Source organism: Streptopelia decaocto (assembly GCF_964273445.1).
Source record: "Streptopelia decaocto genome assembly, chromosome: Z".
In the NCBI taxonomy this organism is placed as follows: domain Eukaryota; kingdom Metazoa; phylum Chordata; class Aves; order Columbiformes; family Columbidae; genus Streptopelia; species Streptopelia decaocto.
The window spans coordinates 22,342,601-22,364,218 of NC_138657.1; the positions used below are offsets into that span (position 1 = coordinate 22,342,601).

Consider the following 21,618-nt stretch of genomic DNA (forward strand, 5'->3'; position numbering starts at 1 on the left):
TTTATTTATTTTAAATTTCAGAAGATAATATTAGAGTTACTACCATTATTTCTGTAAGGGATCCTGGAACTGCTTGGCTGACCTTCTATAGCCTCATGATTTGGAACTAGCGAGGTGACTCAGAAATACCTGTTTTGACTCAGCCTTCCATTTACTATAATTCTGAGAAACTTGGCGGTGGTCAGGGGGTAAATTCTCTTGATCTATGTGTAGTTTCCTGGTTGAAAAGCCAAGATTGTACCCTATTTTCTAGCTCACCATACTCTGCTAGAAGGAAAAAGGCCTTTCATTGAGTCTTACTGCTTTCTTTATCAACTTATTTCTTTTTGTGTAAAACATGGTTTGAAACCAGTGTAGTGCTTTTTACTCAGTGGGCTTATTTCTGACTTTCACTCAACTAGAGTAAGTCTGACACTCTTATTCACAGCTGATAACTGATTCATCATGCCATGCCCAATCAACATGGACTTGTTGTTATGCATAGGTACAAAAATTCAGTTGTATGGTTTCTTTAAAAAAAAAAAAAATCAAACTAGATGTTAAAATTATTGCCAAATCACAGTGGTAGCTGGTCACGTGCAGTTTGCCTAGGTTTAAATGAATGGGAAAGTTAAGACAATATCAAGTCCCTGTTACAGATAGTTATGCATAATTAATAACCCATTATGGTTAGATCTTCTCTGAGTAGAATACGATCAAGATGTCTTAGTGGTATTTGTCAAAGGAATAAGTCAACAATTTCTATTGAATGCTTATCAAACAATGCTATACATAGAATAGAAAATAGGGTAGCAAATTGCTAGAACAAGTCAAGGAATGCACATATCAGCTTTAAGCAGTTTTCTTCAAGAGAAATAAGAGGTGATGCGCTTGGTTTGTATTGAGTTCATTGTACAAGTGCAAATGGGACACCTACAGTGTCTTGATAATTTCCTTTAGAATTGACATACTTGTTTTGTAACTGTCAGAAAGCAAGAAAGTTTGAGTATGTTAGACACATGGATTAGTGCTGGTAATGTACTTTTAATACAAGAACACTGTGCCTGGGCACTATATGCCATATATTTAAGACAGCATTGCAGGGAAATATTTTAAAGGTCTGTTCATATATGATGTGCTCCAGCTTTCCTTGGAGAAGGGGCTAAATATGTTACTTTTGCTTTTATTATCACTTTCCGGTCCCTGGAAAATTTATCTCTACCATCGCTTCTGTTCCAGTTCTTTGAAATAGCTTTTTGTTTAAGAAGTCATGATGATCTAGTCTGCTATGTTTCTTTGATAAATAGTTTTGTGATTTGGTAGCTGACTGTGGTGTAGGTTCTGAGAGGAGTGAAGAAAGCAATGATATTTTTTTGCTTAACAACCTTGTGAGTGTGTGTGTGTGTGTGTGTGTGTGTGTGTGTGTGTTCCAGGTTTTCCCACAGGGGTACTGTAATGTGTAAGACAGGCTTCTGTATCTGTGGTTAGGATTATAGCATGAAAATGTTCTGTAATGAGAAAGATCTGTGGCACAGTGAATCAGGGGATTTTTAATTTTAAGTGTCAAAGTTGAATGGAATGAAGGCAAAACCAAACTGAGGAAAGACAAACTTCCTACTTGGAGGCTACTGGAGAAGATTATTTCTATGTGCCTGAAAGATCTTTTGTTGTCTTCACGTGTTGCATCAGGAAATGCAACAATTCAGTTTTGAATTTGACGCAACATATTTAATTTTTTTTGTGTTCCATTCTGCTTGTCCTGCCATACTGAAGTTTTATATTCCATATATACCTACTTTCATGCTCTTTCCCCAGTAATCTCAATGTTTGAGGTCAGCTGTGCCATAACTATGTGTCAGTAGCAGATTTTTTAGTCCATTAGCACTTCTGAAGCCATTTTATTTCTGCCAAACTTGAAGCCATTTAGACTTCAGCTGAAAAGAAACATCATTTGACACCACACAGATTATTTCAGTTTGATTTTGATTGTTACTTTGGCTTTCTAACTTTAAATACATTTTTGGACATGTTAAATAAAAACTGAGAAAATTTTAATTAGAAAATTAAGATAGAACTTTTTCATTTTTGGAAACGGTATTACACTCTTCCAATCTAAGACTAGCAGTGACATTAAATTGTGGATGGGTCTGATTGACTGAATCTACTTTAAGGTGGTTTTTGGTGGGGAGAAGGCATCAGTATTACTCTTTTCCTTTGCTGTAAACTAAATAAAGCCTTTTATGTTAGCAAGGATTTCTATTTTAGAGAGGGAGGAGAGAATCAGAGAGACTACCTATTTATCAGCCTCAAATACTGCCTTAAAACAAAATCTATAGCTTTTATCTTCTATAAGTGATTGGCTACTATGGTAAAAATGCATACATGAAAGACATTGCTCTATCCTCTGTGATAACTACATGAACTATCTCAAAAGGTGGCATTGTGATTATGTGGCACAATACAAGAATACTTAAGGACATTTTAGTCTCAGCTTTGTTTTTCTGAATGATAAATAGCACCTTTCTGTCTCATGCCACTTTCTTCTTAGTTTTCCAACAAAATTAGACTCAGTTTTGATTTTTAATTTTGCCCAGGTAGAACACAGTTTCAATTGTTCTGGTCTTGAGATAGATGTTCTTTTTTGAAGAAAATGTGTAGTTTTTACTAAGTGGTTAGCAGTATTTCAATGCTGACGTTGTTAAAATCATTTGGAAGAGCCCATTCTACTAACATAATTTGCCTTTGTCATTTTAGTGTGTTCAGATTTCTACTTTAATGTTTGCAGTCAGTGCTTACTGCTATGAGCAAAAACATTTTTTCCTAGATTTCTCCTAAGTATTTACTTTTAAGAGTTGGGCTTTCTTTTTATTTCATTTCCACAGGGAAAGTGAAGACTGACATTGGATATAGCAAGGGAAGAGATTTATTGCTGAAACACAGAAAGTCATTAGATACTCTAACATGCTTTGTCTAAGCTTGAAGATCAGCAAGTGAAGATCCTGGCCTACAGCAAATTTAGGAATGTCTTGCGCTCATTTTTATGTGAAAGTCCTCCTCGAATAGCTGCTCTGTGTTCACCTGTTTGTGCTTACTACTAATGCAGGTTTTGACAGTAGTGTATATGTTAAGTATTTCTTTTCTGAGATCAGAAAAGACTTTCATAGTGAATGATAGTATATTACTAAGTGATTTATTGGAAGAAACAGAAAACAAAGCCTATAAAAATCTATGTTCTGCTTGTGAAAGAAGTTGGCAATGGTAGATGAAGAATCAAATCTGTAATGGGCACAAACAAATAGCATGGATTGCAAATTGTGTTTGCTAACTATAGATGATTTTTTTAGACTTTACTATCAAATTTAATATGAAACATGATATTTAAAAATGGTTTCTATTGAAATACAATTTTTCTGACACCCCTTTGTAAACATCTGTTCTAAAATAGTGTCGCTGGCAGTAGTGATGGATCTGTTGTATGACAGGGATTTGGGCTGATGAATAGTGGTTCTGGATATCAAGGGGTTAGATGTTGCTTGGAACACATATTTACATTTTTTTACTTCATACAATTGATTTTATTAGTAAAATTGAAAAATAATACAATAAATATGTAATTCTCCTTTAAATTTTGTATCTTCCTGCACGTGAGAGGAGGAAGCAATACAAACTAACACATCATCTCAACAGCTGAATAAGTTTCTTCAGCAGAAAGCTTCTTTTAAAATTGATGGCATGCTGCAGCATGCAGAGTACTAAGGAAAGTAGTATTTATAGTTTCTCCTGACTTCTGACCCTTGAAATTAAAAGCACTTTCCCCACCCCCTCAGTTGCTGTTAAACCCCAGGAAAAAATCAGTTGCTTTTCTTGGCAGAAATTTGTTTTAACAACATTAAGGTGATGCAGCTGTCTTCAAAACACAATAATGTACATAAGAGTCTGAAACATCAGCCCAGACGTAGACATGCCCCCAAAATTTGTTTGCTCTTTTTACATATGCTGCTAGCTAACAGTTATGTAGAAAATACATATTGTGTAGCTTTCTTGACGCATTTTTTTCTTTTACACCAAAGAAGTACAGTTGAAATATGTTTTTTGAAAAAGTTTTCTGTTGACTAACAAGAAGGTGCCTAAGTCATTTGCAACTGTATACTTCAAATGAGGCCTTTCAAAACATTGAAAAATTGGTTACAGCTGGCTGCACACCCTCACAGTTGAAAATAAAACTCCCATACCAGTCATAACTAGAAATTCGATTTAGCTTATTCACAGTGGGACAAACCAAACGTAGTTGCTTTCCAGAGAGGTGACAGTGCAGTCAGAATTTCTACAGCTGCCTTCCATGCACCAATAATTAAAAAAAACCAAAACAAAATCCCCAACTGGAAAATACACACTCCTTTTATAATTACCTATTTCAAAGCTGTAATTGAGCATTTCATTATAAAGATGCTAATCAATCCAGAACAATACTCCTAGGACAGCACACATGTCCAGAGATGTAACAGTTATAATAGAAATGCTGCAGAAACTTTCCTGGGTTATGATTAGTTCAGGCATTTCTCTTGTGAAAGATGAAACTCCCACAAGGTGTATATCAGTGTTCCATGTAGAGCTTCAGGATCATCTTCTAGGTTTAGCATACATTGTAAAAAAGTAGGTACCTTGTCATTGGTATAAATAAGCAGATGCATTAATTTAAAAATAAATAAATATGGTTTCCTGCATCTAGGTAGATTCTTAGGTAAAACAAATGAGACTGAGTAAAGGAAACCAAAGGAGGAATTGTCATTCTAGATTTTTTTTTTTTTTAATTTAAAAAGAAACACACAAACTTCATCTCTAAAGTCTAATTATTTGCAGCTCCCTCTAGAATTTCCTGTTGAGATTTTGTCTCTGGGGGACAGTGTTAATGGCTCCAGCAGGAATGGTTGAGTCCTGAGTAACCACTGCCATTTACAGCCCTCTTTCACAGTGTGAAGTGCACAGCTTTGTGGCTTCCTCAAAATGCTGGCAACCACAACATTGTGACTGTTGAGACAGTGCTTCGTGTGGAATTTAGGTATCTCTGTCATATAGGTGGTGTTTTTCTGGAGGGGGAGCACAAGTAATTTTTTTCTGCCTGTGTGTAGGAAGCAGTGTTGCAGTATCATCAAAGCTGATTGTGCTCATATACAGAATTCTATAAAATTACACAGCACTCTTCCCTAAGTATTATAAATAGTTTTATTTCATGTTCTAATGACAGAATTAATGTAAGCTGAGTCTTTGGAAGCTTTGAAAAATGGGACTTTGTGAAGGCTTAAAGTTACTGTGTACTTTCTTACAGGACGCTGGCTTTTGTGATCACAGCATGTGGTATTTTATACTTTGTTATATGGTACAAAGCACCAGGGTAGAATTCTGAAATGTTTTTTTTTGATAGCCACCTGCATGAATTCTTAATATTTCATTAGTTCTGGCTAAATAGAAAGAAATCTGTAGTTGAATGTTAGACTCCTTCTTTAGTTTCAATGTCATAGCAGTATGTTTACCCACTGCTATTCACAGCTAGAAATGGGAAAGCAGGAAGCAGAGAGAAAAAGCAGAAGTCCTGAAAGTCTTTGCTTCTGAGGCATGTGTATGAAAGATGGATAGATTGTGTCATCTACCTTTTGATATTGAACTCTGCTAATCTGTCCTTTTGTGATTATGTGTATGTGTGCATGTGTGTACATTCTTAAAACTTCTTTCTGTGCAGATGTTGTGCTTTAATGACCATTAAATGAATTCCTTTGTCTTACATTTGTATTTTGTTATTCCTTCTGATGCTCAGATTATGAAAGACTCTGAAACTCTGAATGGCAGAGAGTTCTAAAACACCATCTTTTCTGTTTTCTCAGCAATGTGTTTTTTTATAAAAGATGATAAACACAATTAGGATAATAACCTCCCTTTTGTTTCCCGTCTTCAGTCCAGTTTCTTCCACCTTCTGACTGTTCATGTAGAAGGCAGACTATCAATGGTCCCTGCAGTCTGGCTGTTTCACCAATTTAATCTTTTGTAATATTTTGTTCTCTGATTTGTCTTGCTAATTCAAGAAGCAACAGATTGCCTGCTTCAGAAACTGTGTCATGTTCGTAACTAGTGAGATAAATACCAATAGTATGTAGTAAGTTCTTTTGCATGGATAGAACTACTCCAGTGTACTGTGAGGAAAACAATTGTTGTTAAATGTGGCATCACCTGTATAATATTGTCGTGGACATGCATACACTGTCCATGTCAAAATGTGCTATTGGTATTTATATTATGGTAGTATTTCCATAGCTATATGCAGAACATTTCAGATGTGTTCTTTCTCATGCTCTTTATGAAAATTGGATAAGAGGTCTCTATTCTGTTTTTCACTTTCCATTTGAAGTGTGTTGGTGTAAATGTTCTATGGAACACCAGAAATACCACTTGTGGTGGCCGCTCTAAGCCACTAATTTCCACTAATTACAGATAAAGCTATAGTTTTTATTGTGGTCTGTGAAGAAAAACACATTGTGAACCATGTTTTCTGGCTCTGCTGATGCTTTTATTGTTTTATTTGATATCAAAACTCATTTGTCAACATTAGGACATTAGTTTGGTATATAAATGTGTACACAGTGGTACTTTTCCTTAATACGGAAGCTTCCAAAATTAAAATATCTGTAGGCTTTTGTTGACTTTGAAAAGGAGTTGGTAACATTACTTTTACTTTTTCTTTGAGTGTAATAAAAAGTATTGTGTGTTACAAAGATATTTTGTAGTTCTCATCTTTTTTCTAAGTGAGGAACTGTGGACAACTGTGTGCTGTTATGCCATATCTTAGTATGGGAAATGCATAGTTCTTTTATTGCTTCAGGAAGTTTTTGTACTTTATTATCAAATCATTTTATAATGCCAACTACTTTTGAAAAATAACCATTGCAGTTCTCCATCTCTTCTTCTAATATGATTGTATTGCCATCAGCAATGTTATAATAAAGTGCAGTCAGGCTAAACTAGCTGCAGCTGGATTACTGTCCTGTGTGCACTGCAAATGCACTGTCTCACTCAGTCATGCTTCAATCTGATTAAGCAACAAGTATATTGGATAGTATTGAAACAAAACTATAAAGTGAAAAGGAAAAAGAAAAGCCATAAAGAAAGAAATTGCAGAGTAATATAATAGAGAAAAGATGCCTTGCGATTTTGAAGTCAGATTCGACTTGTTAGCTTCAGACTTGCAAATACATTTCTAGCTTTATTTCAGTATCTGCAGTACCCAGTATACTTCAGCTTCACCTGATCCTAAAGGCAAGACCCAACCTGAATGTTTCAAAATTTCCATACCGAAAAGATACAGAAGAGGCAAAATGCATTTGAAACAGAGATGGCTCTTTAGATAGAAGCAATGTTAACAAGACTATGTCATGGGCATAGCAGTGGAGCTGTAGGATCATTCGCCTTGCCAGGATGTCCAGATACCTAGCTCTGAGAGGAAGCAAGCTGCTAAAAGATGCTGGCTCTGGTAGTAACCATGGTCCCAGAATTCTGAGGTCTAACAGTTCTTCTTAGGAATAGCACTTTTCTGCACGACTGCTGAGAGCATCTGCTTGAAGGCTGGTTTCGGAGCCCCTTTTCATGGGAGTGTCTGATGAATATGTGGTATATGGCCCAATGGCTTCATGAACATTTTGATATGTGGATTAGTGCTCATGAGTTTAGCCTGTGCTCTAAAGTGGTAGCTGCACAGCTCCAGTGTTTTTCAAGCAAAGAAGACTTTAACAAACTGTCTGCAGCAAATAACCCAGTACAAGTGTTTTGCTCTTTTGCTTTTAGTTCTTTGAGACAAAAGACACAGGCAAAAATCAGTCTGTAATTGCAGTTGTTCTTAAGCCAGACCTTGGGGGTAATTGATGGAATCATAGAACCATAGAATTGGAAAAGACATTTAAGATCATAGAGTCCAACTGTAAACCTAACACTGCCAGGTCGACCACTGAACCATGTCCTTAAGTGCCACATCTACACATCTTTTAAATGCCTCCAGGGATGGTGACTTAACTACTTGAGTCTGTTTTCTCTCCTCCTATCATGTTACTTGAGAGAGGAGACCAACACCCTACATGCTACAGCCGACTTTCAGGTAGTTGTAGAAAGTGATAAGGTCTCCCCTGAGCCTCCTATTCTCCAGGCTAAACAGCTCCAGTTCTGTCACCACTCCTCATCAAACTTGCACTCCATTTGCTATTTTCTAGGCTAGCATTAACCTTTTCTAAATAGAGAAATATAAATATGTTACAAACCTTATTGTGGATTTCACCAGTTTCTCTTCTGTGGTTGAAGAGTATAATAATACAGATTAGCCAAGATATATTTTAGCTCCTTTTCTTTAGATGCTCCTTCCTACCTGCCTGCCTTCCTTTTGAACAAGAGTCAGAATAGAGTTTGCATTCTTTAATTTTGCATATGGGCCAAATCAGAGCTGGACTATTTCAGGGTAACTATACCTAAGTAGTTTACAGGGTTCTTGAGTGACAAGAGTCAAGATTGGAGTATTGGCAGAGTGGGTGTTTTCCAGGTAAGAAGTCAGTCTTAGAATATGTTTCATTTGTCCAGTTAACCTGTTATCTGTGGCTTTGTAAAATGCTTTAAATTCTTACTACGTATTCTGAACAATTTGTGCACTGACAGATAACATTTTATATTTTTTTCCTCTAGCAAGACTTAATTTCAGTAATTCAGCTGTTGCCAGCACAATACTTTTTTCTTGATCCATATTTGGGAGGCATAGAGTTAAGAATGCAGAGTACTCTAGTGAATTGTTTCTGCACCATGAGTAAGAAAAGTTCTAATAATCTACAGAAGCCACTAAGATGGCAGAAGTTTTTAGGCACTGAGATACATGACAACTTATGAATTTGTATTTTATTTCATGATTTAGAATGCTAGTGAAGCTGTATAAACACCAGGGTAAGCAGGGTTTTCTGTGTGGGGGTTTAGACTGCATAATAACATCAGTATTTATGTAAGTAAAAAAAAGAGGAACTTTTAAACAACTTTCTACATGAGAAAAACAAGCCCGTGATGTAATTTTTAAAGTATATTGCTATCACTGAATTAATTTATTCTTTAAATTAATATAATTTATCTGTTTTTTATTATTATTTCTTTGGTTATTGAAAGTCCATTTTCTGTTTTGCATGGTGACAGAAGAGTCCTTGCTGAAATCCAAAACAGAATTACAATGTAGAATCAGACTGAATATATTAAGTTGTTTATTATAAGCAAATTTCCACCTATGACTGCAATTCAGTGGTGCTTTTATAGTAATGTAGTTCAAAGTCCTACTAGAGATCAGAAACCTGCTGTTCCAGGGTGGGTGCTCAGTCCTGTTGGAATAACTGTAACAGAGAAATTCAGGAATGATAAGAGGAGCATTAAGGTGTATTGTTATCCAGGGACTGATAAGACAAAGCTTTGGAACACTCAACACACCTGGCTTAAGCTTCCTTAATCGTGGGTTTGCACTTTGGCTTTTTTAAGAATAAAACCAGAACGAAACATGGAACTTCTCCAACAAGTCAACTATGAAAACTTTTATAATGTTTAATCAATAAAAGAGTGAAATAGAGGTAGAACTTCTGACACTTGCCTTCATTGCTTTGGGAAATACATTTAATTCCTGTTAAAAGACATTGTGTTACCAAGAGTTATTATTTAATTGATTTTGATTAAGCAGCTTAATTTTATGCATTTTTTCCTATTCTTTCTGATAATGATTCAGCTGTCAGATTTTTGCAGCTGATATTTGTGTATGAAATCTTTATTTTCTTCTTTAGGGAGGGATCTTAGTTGATATGCAACGATACGAAGTATTGGTACTTCCTCCTTGACTTATTTCTACTAATGTTTCAAGTTTCTCTTTTGTATTTCTTCACCTGCATATGTATGGTATTAGAAATCTGTGGCTAGGGAATGGATTTAATTTAGGACTGAGGGTGAGATGAATGAAGCGTAGAAACATAATGTAAACAGTCTTCTGTTTCAGTCTTTGCATGGGACTTATTCTTGGAGCAACACTGCTTTTTAAAAAATGTAAGGTGTATCCAGTTGTTTTCCTATAAGTCCTTATGGCAGACTAGCGATGGCCATGAACTAAAATTCCGTCTCCGTACAATTTCAAGCTTTAGAAAAGTTGAACTGGAAATCCTGTTTGTGTAATGGCACAAATGAGCTCTCCTATCTTCACATTCCTGTATTCCAGAATTTTTTAAGTTCTCTTTTTTGTTTGTTTGTTTGTTTGTTTGTTTTCCTCCGCATGTGGCTTCTTACATCTGCTCTGACTTCTTTTTTGTCTGTGTTCAGGTTTCTTCTGAGAGCTCCTCTCTGCTGTCCTAAATTTCTGTGTTGAACTATCAAACACTAACATGCACAGGCAGGCTTGTAAAAGCAATTAGATAAGTAATTTTTTTTTTTTTTTTTTTTTTTTTTTTTCTCCCCTGGGGCGGGGGCTAAGATTTGTCCCCAGGTAAGCATTTTCTATAGCTTTAGCTGTCTGAGAGCTTGGACCATCTACTCCTGAGTACTGTGGTAGCACCTAAAAGGTTTTTTTTTGGTGCTAAAGTAAACAAACCAAAGGGAAGTAGTTCAATATTCAGATGTTTTGTTCACCGAGTTGATTCCTTTGAGGATAATTGGTACATGTGCCCATATGCAGGGGCTCTCATCTGCCATGCCACGGCTGAGGAGAATTATTTTGTGTCTCTGCATGGAACACTCTGGAGGGCTGGACATCTCCACTTTTGCTAATCTTCTTGATGGATACCACTAATCAGGGAAAATCTATCCACCTATTTACCCATGTGCTAGTGATAGATATATTACCTAGTTCCACCCTTTGGTTTTCAATTTTGTATTAACAATTTGTTTGTCTGGGGAAAGAGACCAAAATAGCTGTTGTGGAATAAATTATTTATAGGTAGCTCTGCTAGAGATGTTGTAGGAGTCATTTTTGGTGATTTAATACAGCAGTTACACAGTACTTATCCTAAAATAATTACATCTTTTATTAAAGATTCACAAAGTGAGGGGTTTTTTAATAACTGTTGATCTCTCTGTACTTACTGTGATCAGTTTTCTACCAAGGAGAAGCCCAATCTTTCTGCACTTGTGCAGTGTGAATTTTTTAACAGGAGCTGCTAAGAAAGAGCCTCGCTCTGAATTCATTCTTGGAGACAAATGTTGGTCCTCTGAGGAGGAGGCTCGTATAATCTGGTCCTGCAAATGTTGTTTGCGTTTTCACTATCTCTGGTACCGCACTCCGGAGGCAATGAACTATTATCAGGTGGAAAAAGAAAAGGGAAGAAACTACTTCCTTTAAGAATCAACAATGTATTAGGTGAACATTTTACTTTGGAATTACCAGGTGGATTGATTTGGAAGTTAATACTTGTTTGATAATTAAGTTTAGTAAGGAATTGCATCTCCATGTTAGTTTTCATGAATAAGCCAAGTATAGACCCACATACCAGATGATTATTAAGGTCAAATTTGGTCCTCTTGTCAGTAGCAGAGTCTCTGGCTGAAGCTGTGTTTTTTTGTAAGTAAAGCTGAAGGCAGACTTGTGTGAAGAACCTTGATATCACTTGATTGTCTCTGGGCTTGCTTCTCTCTGGTGTTATCAGCCCATCATCTGCATGCCTCCACTAACAGTGTATCTTCAATTCATTTGAAAGAAGAAAGACCCACCCACCATCTATATTCAAAGGCTTTGGTTTACTTGACCTAAAATACTAGAAATTATCCATATATTTATTTTCTCTCTTCCCCTGCTTAGGACTCCATAGCTAAGTTTTAGTACTGAAGGCTTTGGTTTTGGTTTTTATCATCTGAGTGATAATAAATATCACCTTCAAAGCAGAGACAATGAGTGCAGTATTTGCAAGTGCTTATATAAACATTTAGAGTGAGACAATGGAATAGGATTACTAATACATAAAAAAAACCCCTGAACCCTCTCCTTTTTCTTCTCAGCCTTCTCTTTGCCAGGCTTTGTGACCCACCCCTTCATTTGCAAAGAGCTTGTAGAGGATAAATATATATTCACATCAGGATCATGAGATATTTAAATTCTCCCCTGCCTTTTATTTTTTTCCAAGCAGATAATAATATTTTTTTGTGTTAGGTATCACATTCAGTCTTTTGGTGGGAGTATTTGAAATGTGTGAAAATAATCTCCAGTGCCCTGTTAAAAAACAGTTGTGTAAAACACGTACCTTTGTGGTCACCTTTTTTTTTTCCCTCTCCTTTGCTTCCCTTATTATTTTTCAGTGTTGTTTCCTCTTGACTTCCTCCCCTGCTAAAGGGAGCAGTTTATGGTTCAGACACAAATCTTAGCACCCATCTCATTTCTGACATTCACCTTCACACGTCGGCTAGTCTCTTTGCGTGCCAATAAAAAGAGAAAGTTTTGTCCACAAGCGAGCTGCCTTTGGAGATAGTTCAGGGCTCCTTTGTAACCCCTGCAGTCTAGAAGAAGGAAAATCAAAACCACATCTTCCTTGAAAGTACATTTCATACATGTCCATCTTTGTGATTGCATTGGAATCATTATGTAGCAGTTGGCTCTGATATGCTTGCACAGACACACCTGTGTCTGACAGGACTGATGTCTCATGTCATTTGAAATGATGGCATGAAGATGGTAGTGATGATAGGGGAGAGTTGGTGCCTTTAGCACCTTTCCTATGCAGATTTCTTAGGTATGTATTTTTTGATGGCATTAGCTGATTTAAAATATAGTTTTACGAAAGAGATTCATAACAGCCATAGATTTCTAACAGCTGCTCATGTCTTTTCTACCTTGAGCAGATTCTTTGAGCATTGTACTATACTGTAAAATGGGCTCTTTAAACCACCCACAAATCTGTAAGATCTGCCTATTGGCATGGTAATTAGTATATTTTTTTCTCTGCCCTCTCGGTTTTTATCTTCACTCCATGGAAACCAATCTTGTGTGGTGATGAAAAGGATGATATCAAATTTGCCAAAGTTCATATGTTGCAAATCATTTGAAAAGTAAAATTACATTTCAGTGTTCTTTTAGTGATGTCAGGCTATTTTGGGATATCTCTTGTATTTCCCAGGAGAAGGAAAAATATTTTTGTATTCCTTAATTTCTGTTATTGCTCAGTTGTGGTAAATTTGGACAAGAATGAGACACTGCTTTTTTAAGTTGGGTACCTGAGCTTTAGAGCTCTCAGTGTATCATATTCAATTACATATCGTAATAAATGAGATGGATTGAATTGGAATCTCAACCCTTTATTCAGTGCTGGATTTCTGGTGGTGTTTGGTTTTGGTGGTTTTTTTTTGGGTTAAGCATGATTCACATATGCGAAGGAAATCACAACAGGAATTTTAACCTTTGAACCTTGCTGTTGAACTGTGCAATATGCTAGCATTTGATGTCTAGCTTTAAGAACACATTATGGAACAGATTTTGCTGTGTTATTCTTACTAGATACCAGGGCATCAGCTGCCAGTATGCTGCTTGCAATTAGACTTTTTGTTCTGGACATTGAATCCTCTTTGATTCCCTTGTTGAAACATGAGTATTCCAGTGATGTGTTATACTTCATTAACAATGACAGTTCTCGTGACTCAGAAGATGCTGTTGAATACAACAAAAGATCCAGAGTGTGACAGATACTTGGTTGTGGTAGAAAAGGGGTACTGAGAAGTACACCAGAACAGTTCTAACATATACCATACCTTGAATCTTCTGGTATAATGTCAGTAGCCTGAAATGAATCATGTTTCCTTTTCTTTCTCCCTTACCCTTTTGTGTTTTAAAATTGTTTTGCCTCAAATTGTGAATGCTTAGGAAAAACAAAACAAAACATAAAATCTCTGCACTGTTCTTGCTAAATGTATTTTTCTCCTTTTCTTATCTGTTTCACAGGCTCTGAAAATACTTCCTCTGAAATTTCAGACCGGACAGACCCGCAGTAGCTTCTAAGCCAGTGAGAACAAGGCTACCAAAACATGCTGGTGCCAAGCTGTTGGATGATGCACGTAGTCAGGCCAATGGTGGTGCTCCTGTGCTTGCTGCTCTATGCTGATGCTGAAAGTAAGCTTATTATTCATTTGTGCTTAAGTCTTGGCCATGATGAACAGTTTTGTTTTCAGTTGATGTTTACAAAGGGTCTCGGAATGAGTCTCCTTTTAAGTAATTCTTAAAACGCTGCAAGGTCCTCTCTAGATCACAGCTACTATTTGAAAAGAATTACTTATGCAGCTTCCTTACTATTTCTCTTCTAAGTGCTCTTTTTCTTAAGCAACTAATGGTTCCTGTTCCGATGGTGAAGACCATTGCCACAAAGTTACATAGTCAAAACAAAGACCAACCTTGCTTACCAGACATTGGTCAAATCCCTTAAAGACATCTGTCATTCTTTGAATTTTTTTTTTTTTTTTTTTTTATGAAGGCGCCAACTCCCAATTAATATCCAGTTCAATTAAAATTCCAGGCTCTTTTAACTGCCACAACAGCTGTTCTAAGGTATTTTTTCTGACAGCAGTTGCAGAGTACAGTATCCAAACGAATCAAGCAAAATTGAAGACTTAGTGGGTGGCCTAAATGTATGACATTTCAGTGAGGAGAGGCACCTATGTTTACTTGTACTGAGGAGAAACTGTTGGATTTTGGTCAATTAGTTTACCTGTTAATGGGAAGATATTATCTTCTTTTTGATTAGGAAATCATTAGGTCTGCCTTGTTTACATGTGTTCCTTCTCCCAGCTGTCCTCTGGCTTCCTGCAGAAGTAATGTGCAAATGAGAAAAGCCATTTGCTTTCCACCTGTTGACCTGCAGGTCTGCTACAAGCTGACGTTAGCATTCACTTAACTGAAGGATATTTTCCTACTGAGTCTTCCTGACGCTGTGCACGTATATCACCAATCAATAACTCTGACTTTTGAAGACTTTTGTGTTTTTTCACACACCGGTGTAAAACAAAGGAGCAGTTGAATTAAGTAGGAACACACAAGAATAAAAACAGTGAGGCTGGATAAATCAGTTTTTCTGTAAACGCATACTGAAGAGTTCCTTGTCACTCTGCTTATCACCTGCACTCCACATATACTAAATTACAATGAAAGAAATACAAAATCTTTCCACTTCCATGTGTATAAGATTTCCTTCTTTTAACTGTAGCTCTATGAAAGTTAAATAAATGGAAAAGAAAAAAAAAAAGGACAAAACATACATGTTTCTCAAGTACTGACAGCTGAGATTCCTTGGCCCCTTTCCAGGTAGATAATGACCAGCTGGGATGATTGTGTTTACGGTGAAGCCAAGGACATTTTAACACTTCAACCAGCAAATAATTAATTGGGAAGTGGGCCCATATGTTGAATGTTTCTTCAGTTGTATTATATCACCTATTTTAAAAGTAAATTCTATGCTTGGCAAACACAGATTTTTAGAATCTGGTATACCTGTTCTGCTTCAGATAATGGAATGTCCAGCCTTCTGTGGGCGAGTAGTGAATGATTTTTTGGTTTTGGTAATCCCAATCAGGTGTGAATTCATAAAAAGGCAGTCAAACCCAGAAAATCCTTTGTTAGTCCTGTACTCATGAGAGAAAGGTGTAGTTTCTGTAGTTTCATGATTATGTTACAATAAACAGAAAGGAGGTCCTTCTTTCATCATTCTTCTCTGTGGGGAAGTAGGATAGTTTTTTTGAAGATTAGCATTAGTACTTCAAAATTGCCTGGTATCCCAGTACAGTTTTAAGGGAGTTTTCAGATTCCTTTTTCCAAAACTGCTGCATACAGCTTACGATTTTTTGTTTGTTTGTTTGTTTGGTTGGTTTTTTTTAATTTTAAATAACATGAAATGAAATATAAGTCAGCTATTAGCCTGTGGTGGCTAGGGCTAGGAGGACTTTGTGGTGTTGATAGAATCTGTGGAGAGTCACATGTAAAATACAGGTTGTAAGATGCACAAAGATCATCTTTTTGTGGGCATTATTCTCAGTGAAGCAGCCTGGATGACAAGATGCAATCTTAAACTTTTTTTTCCTCCTGTTGCTTTTAGACCCTGTTTTATAGCATAGTGTTCATGAACGTGATCATGAACAGTTTCCCGTGGTTAGATTAGTAGATAATATGTCAAAAGTGCTGTTGATGTAAGTTGAAAATGCCCCACCCTAAATACTGCTGGCTGTCTTTCACAAATACAGAAGTCAATGAGTTTTGTGCTGGAGGAACTCACGTAAACCATTCCTTTATGATTTTGTGTATTTGTCTTAGTAGGTAATATCAGGCAGAGTTACAATAAGAGAGTGTAGTGAAAGTCAAAAAAAAAAACCTAGGTAATCTTCTTGGAGGGATTTATAATGTTGCAATGTCATCTATGGTTATTACTTAGTATCTATTGCATCTTGTTATTATTAGCCAATAGGAGAAAGGAAACAACAATGTAAAAATACTTACCAAAAAAAAAAAAAAATCACAAACATTAAGAAAAAGTTAGACGATTAGAAACATTCAACTAAGAAAAAGTTGAGAAATACTGCTAGAATTTTAGAACTAAAGTATTACAGAATAATAAGTGCATTAACTATTTTTTTGCTTTAAAAGAAATAGCGATGCTTTAAGCAGGACTAATTTGTGCTATCTACTAGCTGAGATTTTAGGTCAGAGTCTCTGTTAAGGCATACCAGAGCACAGAATAAGCAGGTAGTTATGCTAAGAAGTTACAGACTAGGTTTCTAAGGTTTTACTGGTTTTGTATTTTCTTAAGGAGAGACTTGAGCTGGACAATATAACTTTCTAAGGACAGAAGTGCATTTTCTCATCTGATCATTTAAACATACTGTTGACTTGTGTAGAACTTTGAAAGCTCTGTTTCTGTTGGTCTCACCTATTGTTTTGTTATTAAAGAGTTTTTGCCATGTGGGTAGTGGTACTGTGAAATGCAGAAGGTGACTGAACTCTTATGTGTACCAGATGAATATGAAATGGTCACTTTAAATAGTCAGGCTTTTATCTAATCTGACTAGCTCTTATTTGATGGGAAAAGGCTTCTCTTTTGATATTACCTTTATTTTTTGCTTTCTACTAATAAAAGGTGTGACTGACAAATTGTACGAATGCCCACAATCCATATAAATTAACATAATCCTTTTTTACAAAGTGAACTTTACAGCCAAAACTGCTTTTTCAGCTTCATACATCCTTCCCTCCATTTCTTTGCTTTCCAAGAAATTATAGAAAGAACTGAATTTGAAAAGAGAGAATGATGCGAGATTTTGTTCACTTGCACTGACTTGTTTTAAATTTCAACTAAAAGGCTTGGATACACATAACACAAACCAGGAAAACTTGTAATAGCTAAATGTCAATGCAACGTCTCCTGTTTTCTAGTGAAATTTTATTATTTCATTCCCGTTACAACATAATGCAGAAAACCATACAGCATATAAATCTGTCTCTTAATATGAGATTAAAGAGATTATGATTGTCAACTAATCAATATACATTATAAGGTATGAATTAAATTGTGTGCCGTATGTGTGTTTATATGGCTCTAGATAATATTACATTAATTCTGTGAGTTGTAAATTAATGCTTTTCTGTTTTACCAAACTAAAAGAGGAGGTCTTTGAGTATCACAGTAACATTTTACTCTTGTGCACTGTACTTCATTTATTTGGAAGATAAGTTGAATTTTCACAGGCGTTTTATGGGCTGTGTGAAAGACAGCACAGGATCAGTGACTCTTCTGTGCGCAGACAGAAAGATTTGTCTTCTTGTGTGATCAGCTCTTCTGGATTTCCTGAGGACTTAAAAAGTTCCTGTTGTGCTGGAGTTGCTCTGCCCTCCACTCTTACAGATACTGCTCCTGTTTGTAGAGCATTTTGTAAAATGGTCCCAGACCCTACTGTTGTCCAGGGTTCTTGTTGAACTTCTTCAAACACAGCTGGCAGGACTATGTTATTTCCGTTTAGTGGGGAGAGGGTGAGACAAAGGGGACAAAGTTTTTGTCTTTTTTTCCTCTATCACCACGGAAATTCCATGCCTGCTTCATGCTTTTGAAGAGATTCCCAATGGTAGTCCTTAGTACTTCTTTTCTGTTTACATTCACTGCTGAGGTAGGGAATGAGACATCTTGTTTTCTCTCCATCATTCTGAAGGACCTCAAACTCTGACATGTCTTGGCACGGGCTGCTAAAGTCTCCCATGGCCACATCTCAAAGGGTAAAAGAATAGAAATGCCAAAAGACCCTTCCCTGGTGGACTGGATGAGCTCACCTCGGATGTGTGCACCCCTTATGTGTGCAACCACGATCTGATTCTTACTGTTAAACCAGAAGCTAAGCTTTGACAGAGCAAGGTAAACATAATTGAAAGGCTGTAAAACTACCTTTGCTTTTTACTTTTTATTGTTAGTAAAATGAAGTGTTACTTTTAAGTATAAAAAGTGAAAAATCTCGAGGAATATGATTTTTTTTAGTTGCTTTCATTTGTGTTTGATATTTGTAGTTTCTATGCACACTGGAAGAAGTTTCAGAATATGCTAAGGAAAGATGTTTGTTTAAACTTCTTGTTTGTAGGACAATCTGCTAGTTCACAGCCTTTATCATTGGCTGTCTTGTTTTCAATGGCATATTAATAGATGACAACAGTGTAAAGCAGGGGTGTCAACCTCATTTCCACTGGGGGCCACATCCACCTTGCAGTTGTCTTCAAAAGGCCGAATGTAATTTTAAGATTTGGCCCGCAGGCCTTTTGTTTGCCCCTCGCTTATGTACATTGTACTCCTTTATCACCAACACTGTCTCATAACACAAATTGTTTCACCAAAGATGGTATGGTGTGCCACATAAGTAAAAGACCAAGATGTCCTTTAGGATCAGGTTAAATAATACTCAGTCCCTCTCACACAGGCTCACGTTTCCTTCAAACCCTCTTCCCCATAAACAGCAGTTGCTCTTTCTCCATCACTTCTCCCCCTCCATCTATCCCAGTAGCATTCTCCTTATTCCCCTATCGCCAGTTCCTTGAACAACAACGTTATTCTTAATGCTCTTCCATGGCATGAACATTCCCCTCATTCTTCCATGGTGGAAGAAAGAGAACGTTCCTTTATACCACCCATGAGGAGTATTCTCCTTATTCCACCATCCACACTCTCCTCCAAATAGACACTTTCACTTTATTTCACCATTACAAAGCCAAGCAGGCACTTTCCTTCTTCCCCCATCTGCTCAAGCCATCCCCCCTTAAAGGGGTATTCCCAACTGGGCAGTCACATTTCATTTGATAAATTAGCCAGATACATGAACTTTGGCAAGTGGCCGGGACTGTGGAACTATGTCTAACTACTGCTCATGCCCCAGAACCATCCTGTTATTAAACTACATATTATTTATTAAACAACATTAGCATGTCATTGCACAAGTTTGGCCACCACTGCTGGACCACAGAGCTGGCCATATCCATGGAAAACAATGTAGAATTCATTCCTGGCTCCTGGTTACAGAATATCTTTTTACAGATATTTTTAAAAATAACATGTAATTGCTAAAGTTCATGTATCTGGCTATTTATGAAAAAATTAAACGCCCCCGGCTCTGCCCCACAGTTCTTGTCTGTCTTGTCTTTCAATACCCCAGGGCAGTTACTAGTGTCCCCCATCAGTCTCACCTATTACTCTTCTTACACTGGCTCACTGCTCTCCTGTAGCAATGGCCACGGCTCCCACTATTTTCCTGCTCCTGCAGCACAACGTGTGTCACACACACTGCACAGGTGACCAGCGCGCTGGCAGGAGCTGGGGGACAAGGAGATTGGCATTGCTGTTGGGTAGAAACAAAGTGTCGGGCAGGATAAAATACAGTAGAGCACCAGATTTGGCCGACAGGCCAGATGTTTGATACCTGTGATGTAAAGGCCTACATCTACTGAGAAATTAGTAATATCACAATACTTGTAATAAGAAAATTACTGGGTTTTACATGTTTTCTAAATGAAATAGCAGAGTAGCAACTACCTTGAAGCTTTCTGCAGGTTCATCTGTTTGATAACAAGAAGCATATATGTTTCAGAGACTCTTACGTAACTGTTTTCCTTTCAATCTACAGAATATGGTATATTACTATCTCTCTGACCTCTGTCATGATGAGGTGTCAAGTTAATCACTGAGGTCAAAGAAACATATAAAATATAAAATGCTTTTAAAATGGTTATTCCTGGTCTTTCATAGTTTTTTAAATTAAAGAATTTATTTGTTATTAATAGAATGAAATAATTTTCTTCATGTATTCTGTTTTTTAGTAATACAATGAATTCTCACAGCACACATCCTTTTCCTTCTACACCCTGAGAAAGGCCTGGTCACTAACACTTCCAAATTCTTTGCTGCATTCCAGTCATTTTGTTTGTGTAATTATTTTCCTTCACTCATGGTTACGTAGCTTCTGCTCGGCCATTTTTCTTTTTGTGCTTCTTTTAAGATGCTGTTTTAGAAGAGAAGCCACAATTCTTTCTTCATTCAGTAGAAGTGGTTGCAGCTGACTGTAAAAAGGCAAACAAAAATACTAACCATAAACAATACATTTATTGTGTATTACTTCCATTGCCAATTGTTTGAAATGTGAATAATAGTTCACTTTCTGGCTCCTGATGCACTTGTGTCAGTTCGCATCACAATGTATAATAGAAAAGTCTTCACAATCTTCTCTTGACCAGGATCAGGAAGGGCTAAAAATTAATGCTAACAGGGCAGCAATTACTTTAAACAAATGCTGGGGTGATTGAAAGAAATTCTTGTTTAAAGAGAATCTAGAGACAGTAGCATAGTATTGCTGAAATCAAACACAAGGAGGCTATTTTTAATCTTTTTTTTTTTTTCTAGTGCCATTTGTTTCCTTCATTTTGCTTTATTAAGAACACCTTTTTTTTTTTTTTCCTATTAATACTATTCTTCCCCTTTAATTTTTTTAATGTTTTTTCAAAGACTGAAACACATTCATGCAGTTCGCAATGAAATTTTTGTTTCTAAGTACTTATCTACAGCACTAAACTGACCTAAATAGATCTTCTGAAGTAATTGTCTTACAAAAAGTAATTATCTTATGCTAAGTGTTGCAACTGGACATACAGGGTGTACACACACAAAAAAAACCAAAAACCCAAACTCAAGCGTTTTCCAGAATAGCTTCATAAACACTATGTGCAGGCAAGCCCAACATGGAAATTATTTGGTAACTAGGACTAAAATTCTGTCATGTTAGATTTAAATTTAAATTATGACATCTTTAAAGAGATTGTTTCAATAATTGTTTTAATCATGGGCAGTAGAAAGAACTGTAAAATCCAAAGGTAAAATATTTCTGCTCTTTACTGATAATTTTTTCAGTTTCATCTGTCTTTATGTCTTAGTACTGATAGCATACATCCAGTGTAAGATACAGATCTTTGTTTACATTGCTATTTCTTTTAATGATGGTGATTTTTGCAAGAGAGTTTACATATGGACTGCCTTTACTGAAAATTCCTGTTTCAGGAATTTTTATATGCCCTCTACAGTTCAATCCTAGGACATTTTCCAGTTGATTTTATTAAAATTGATA

The 21,618-nt window shown here is 36.4% G+C and overlaps 1 protein-coding gene across 1 annotated transcript in view; it reads left to right on the forward strand.

Moving 5' to 3' along the window:
- PTPRD (protein tyrosine phosphatase receptor type D) overlaps nt 1–21,618 on the forward strand; it is a 355,891-nt gene that overhangs the window by 62,303 nt on the left and 271,970 nt on the right. The window contains exon 2 of the mRNA XM_082074403.1: nt 13,937–14,104. Coding sequence (XP_081930529.1) covers nt 14,020–14,104 — 85 coding nt within the window. The 5' untranslated portion in view covers nt 13,937–14,019. The remainder of the gene's footprint in view (nt 1–13,936; nt 14,105–21,618) is intronic.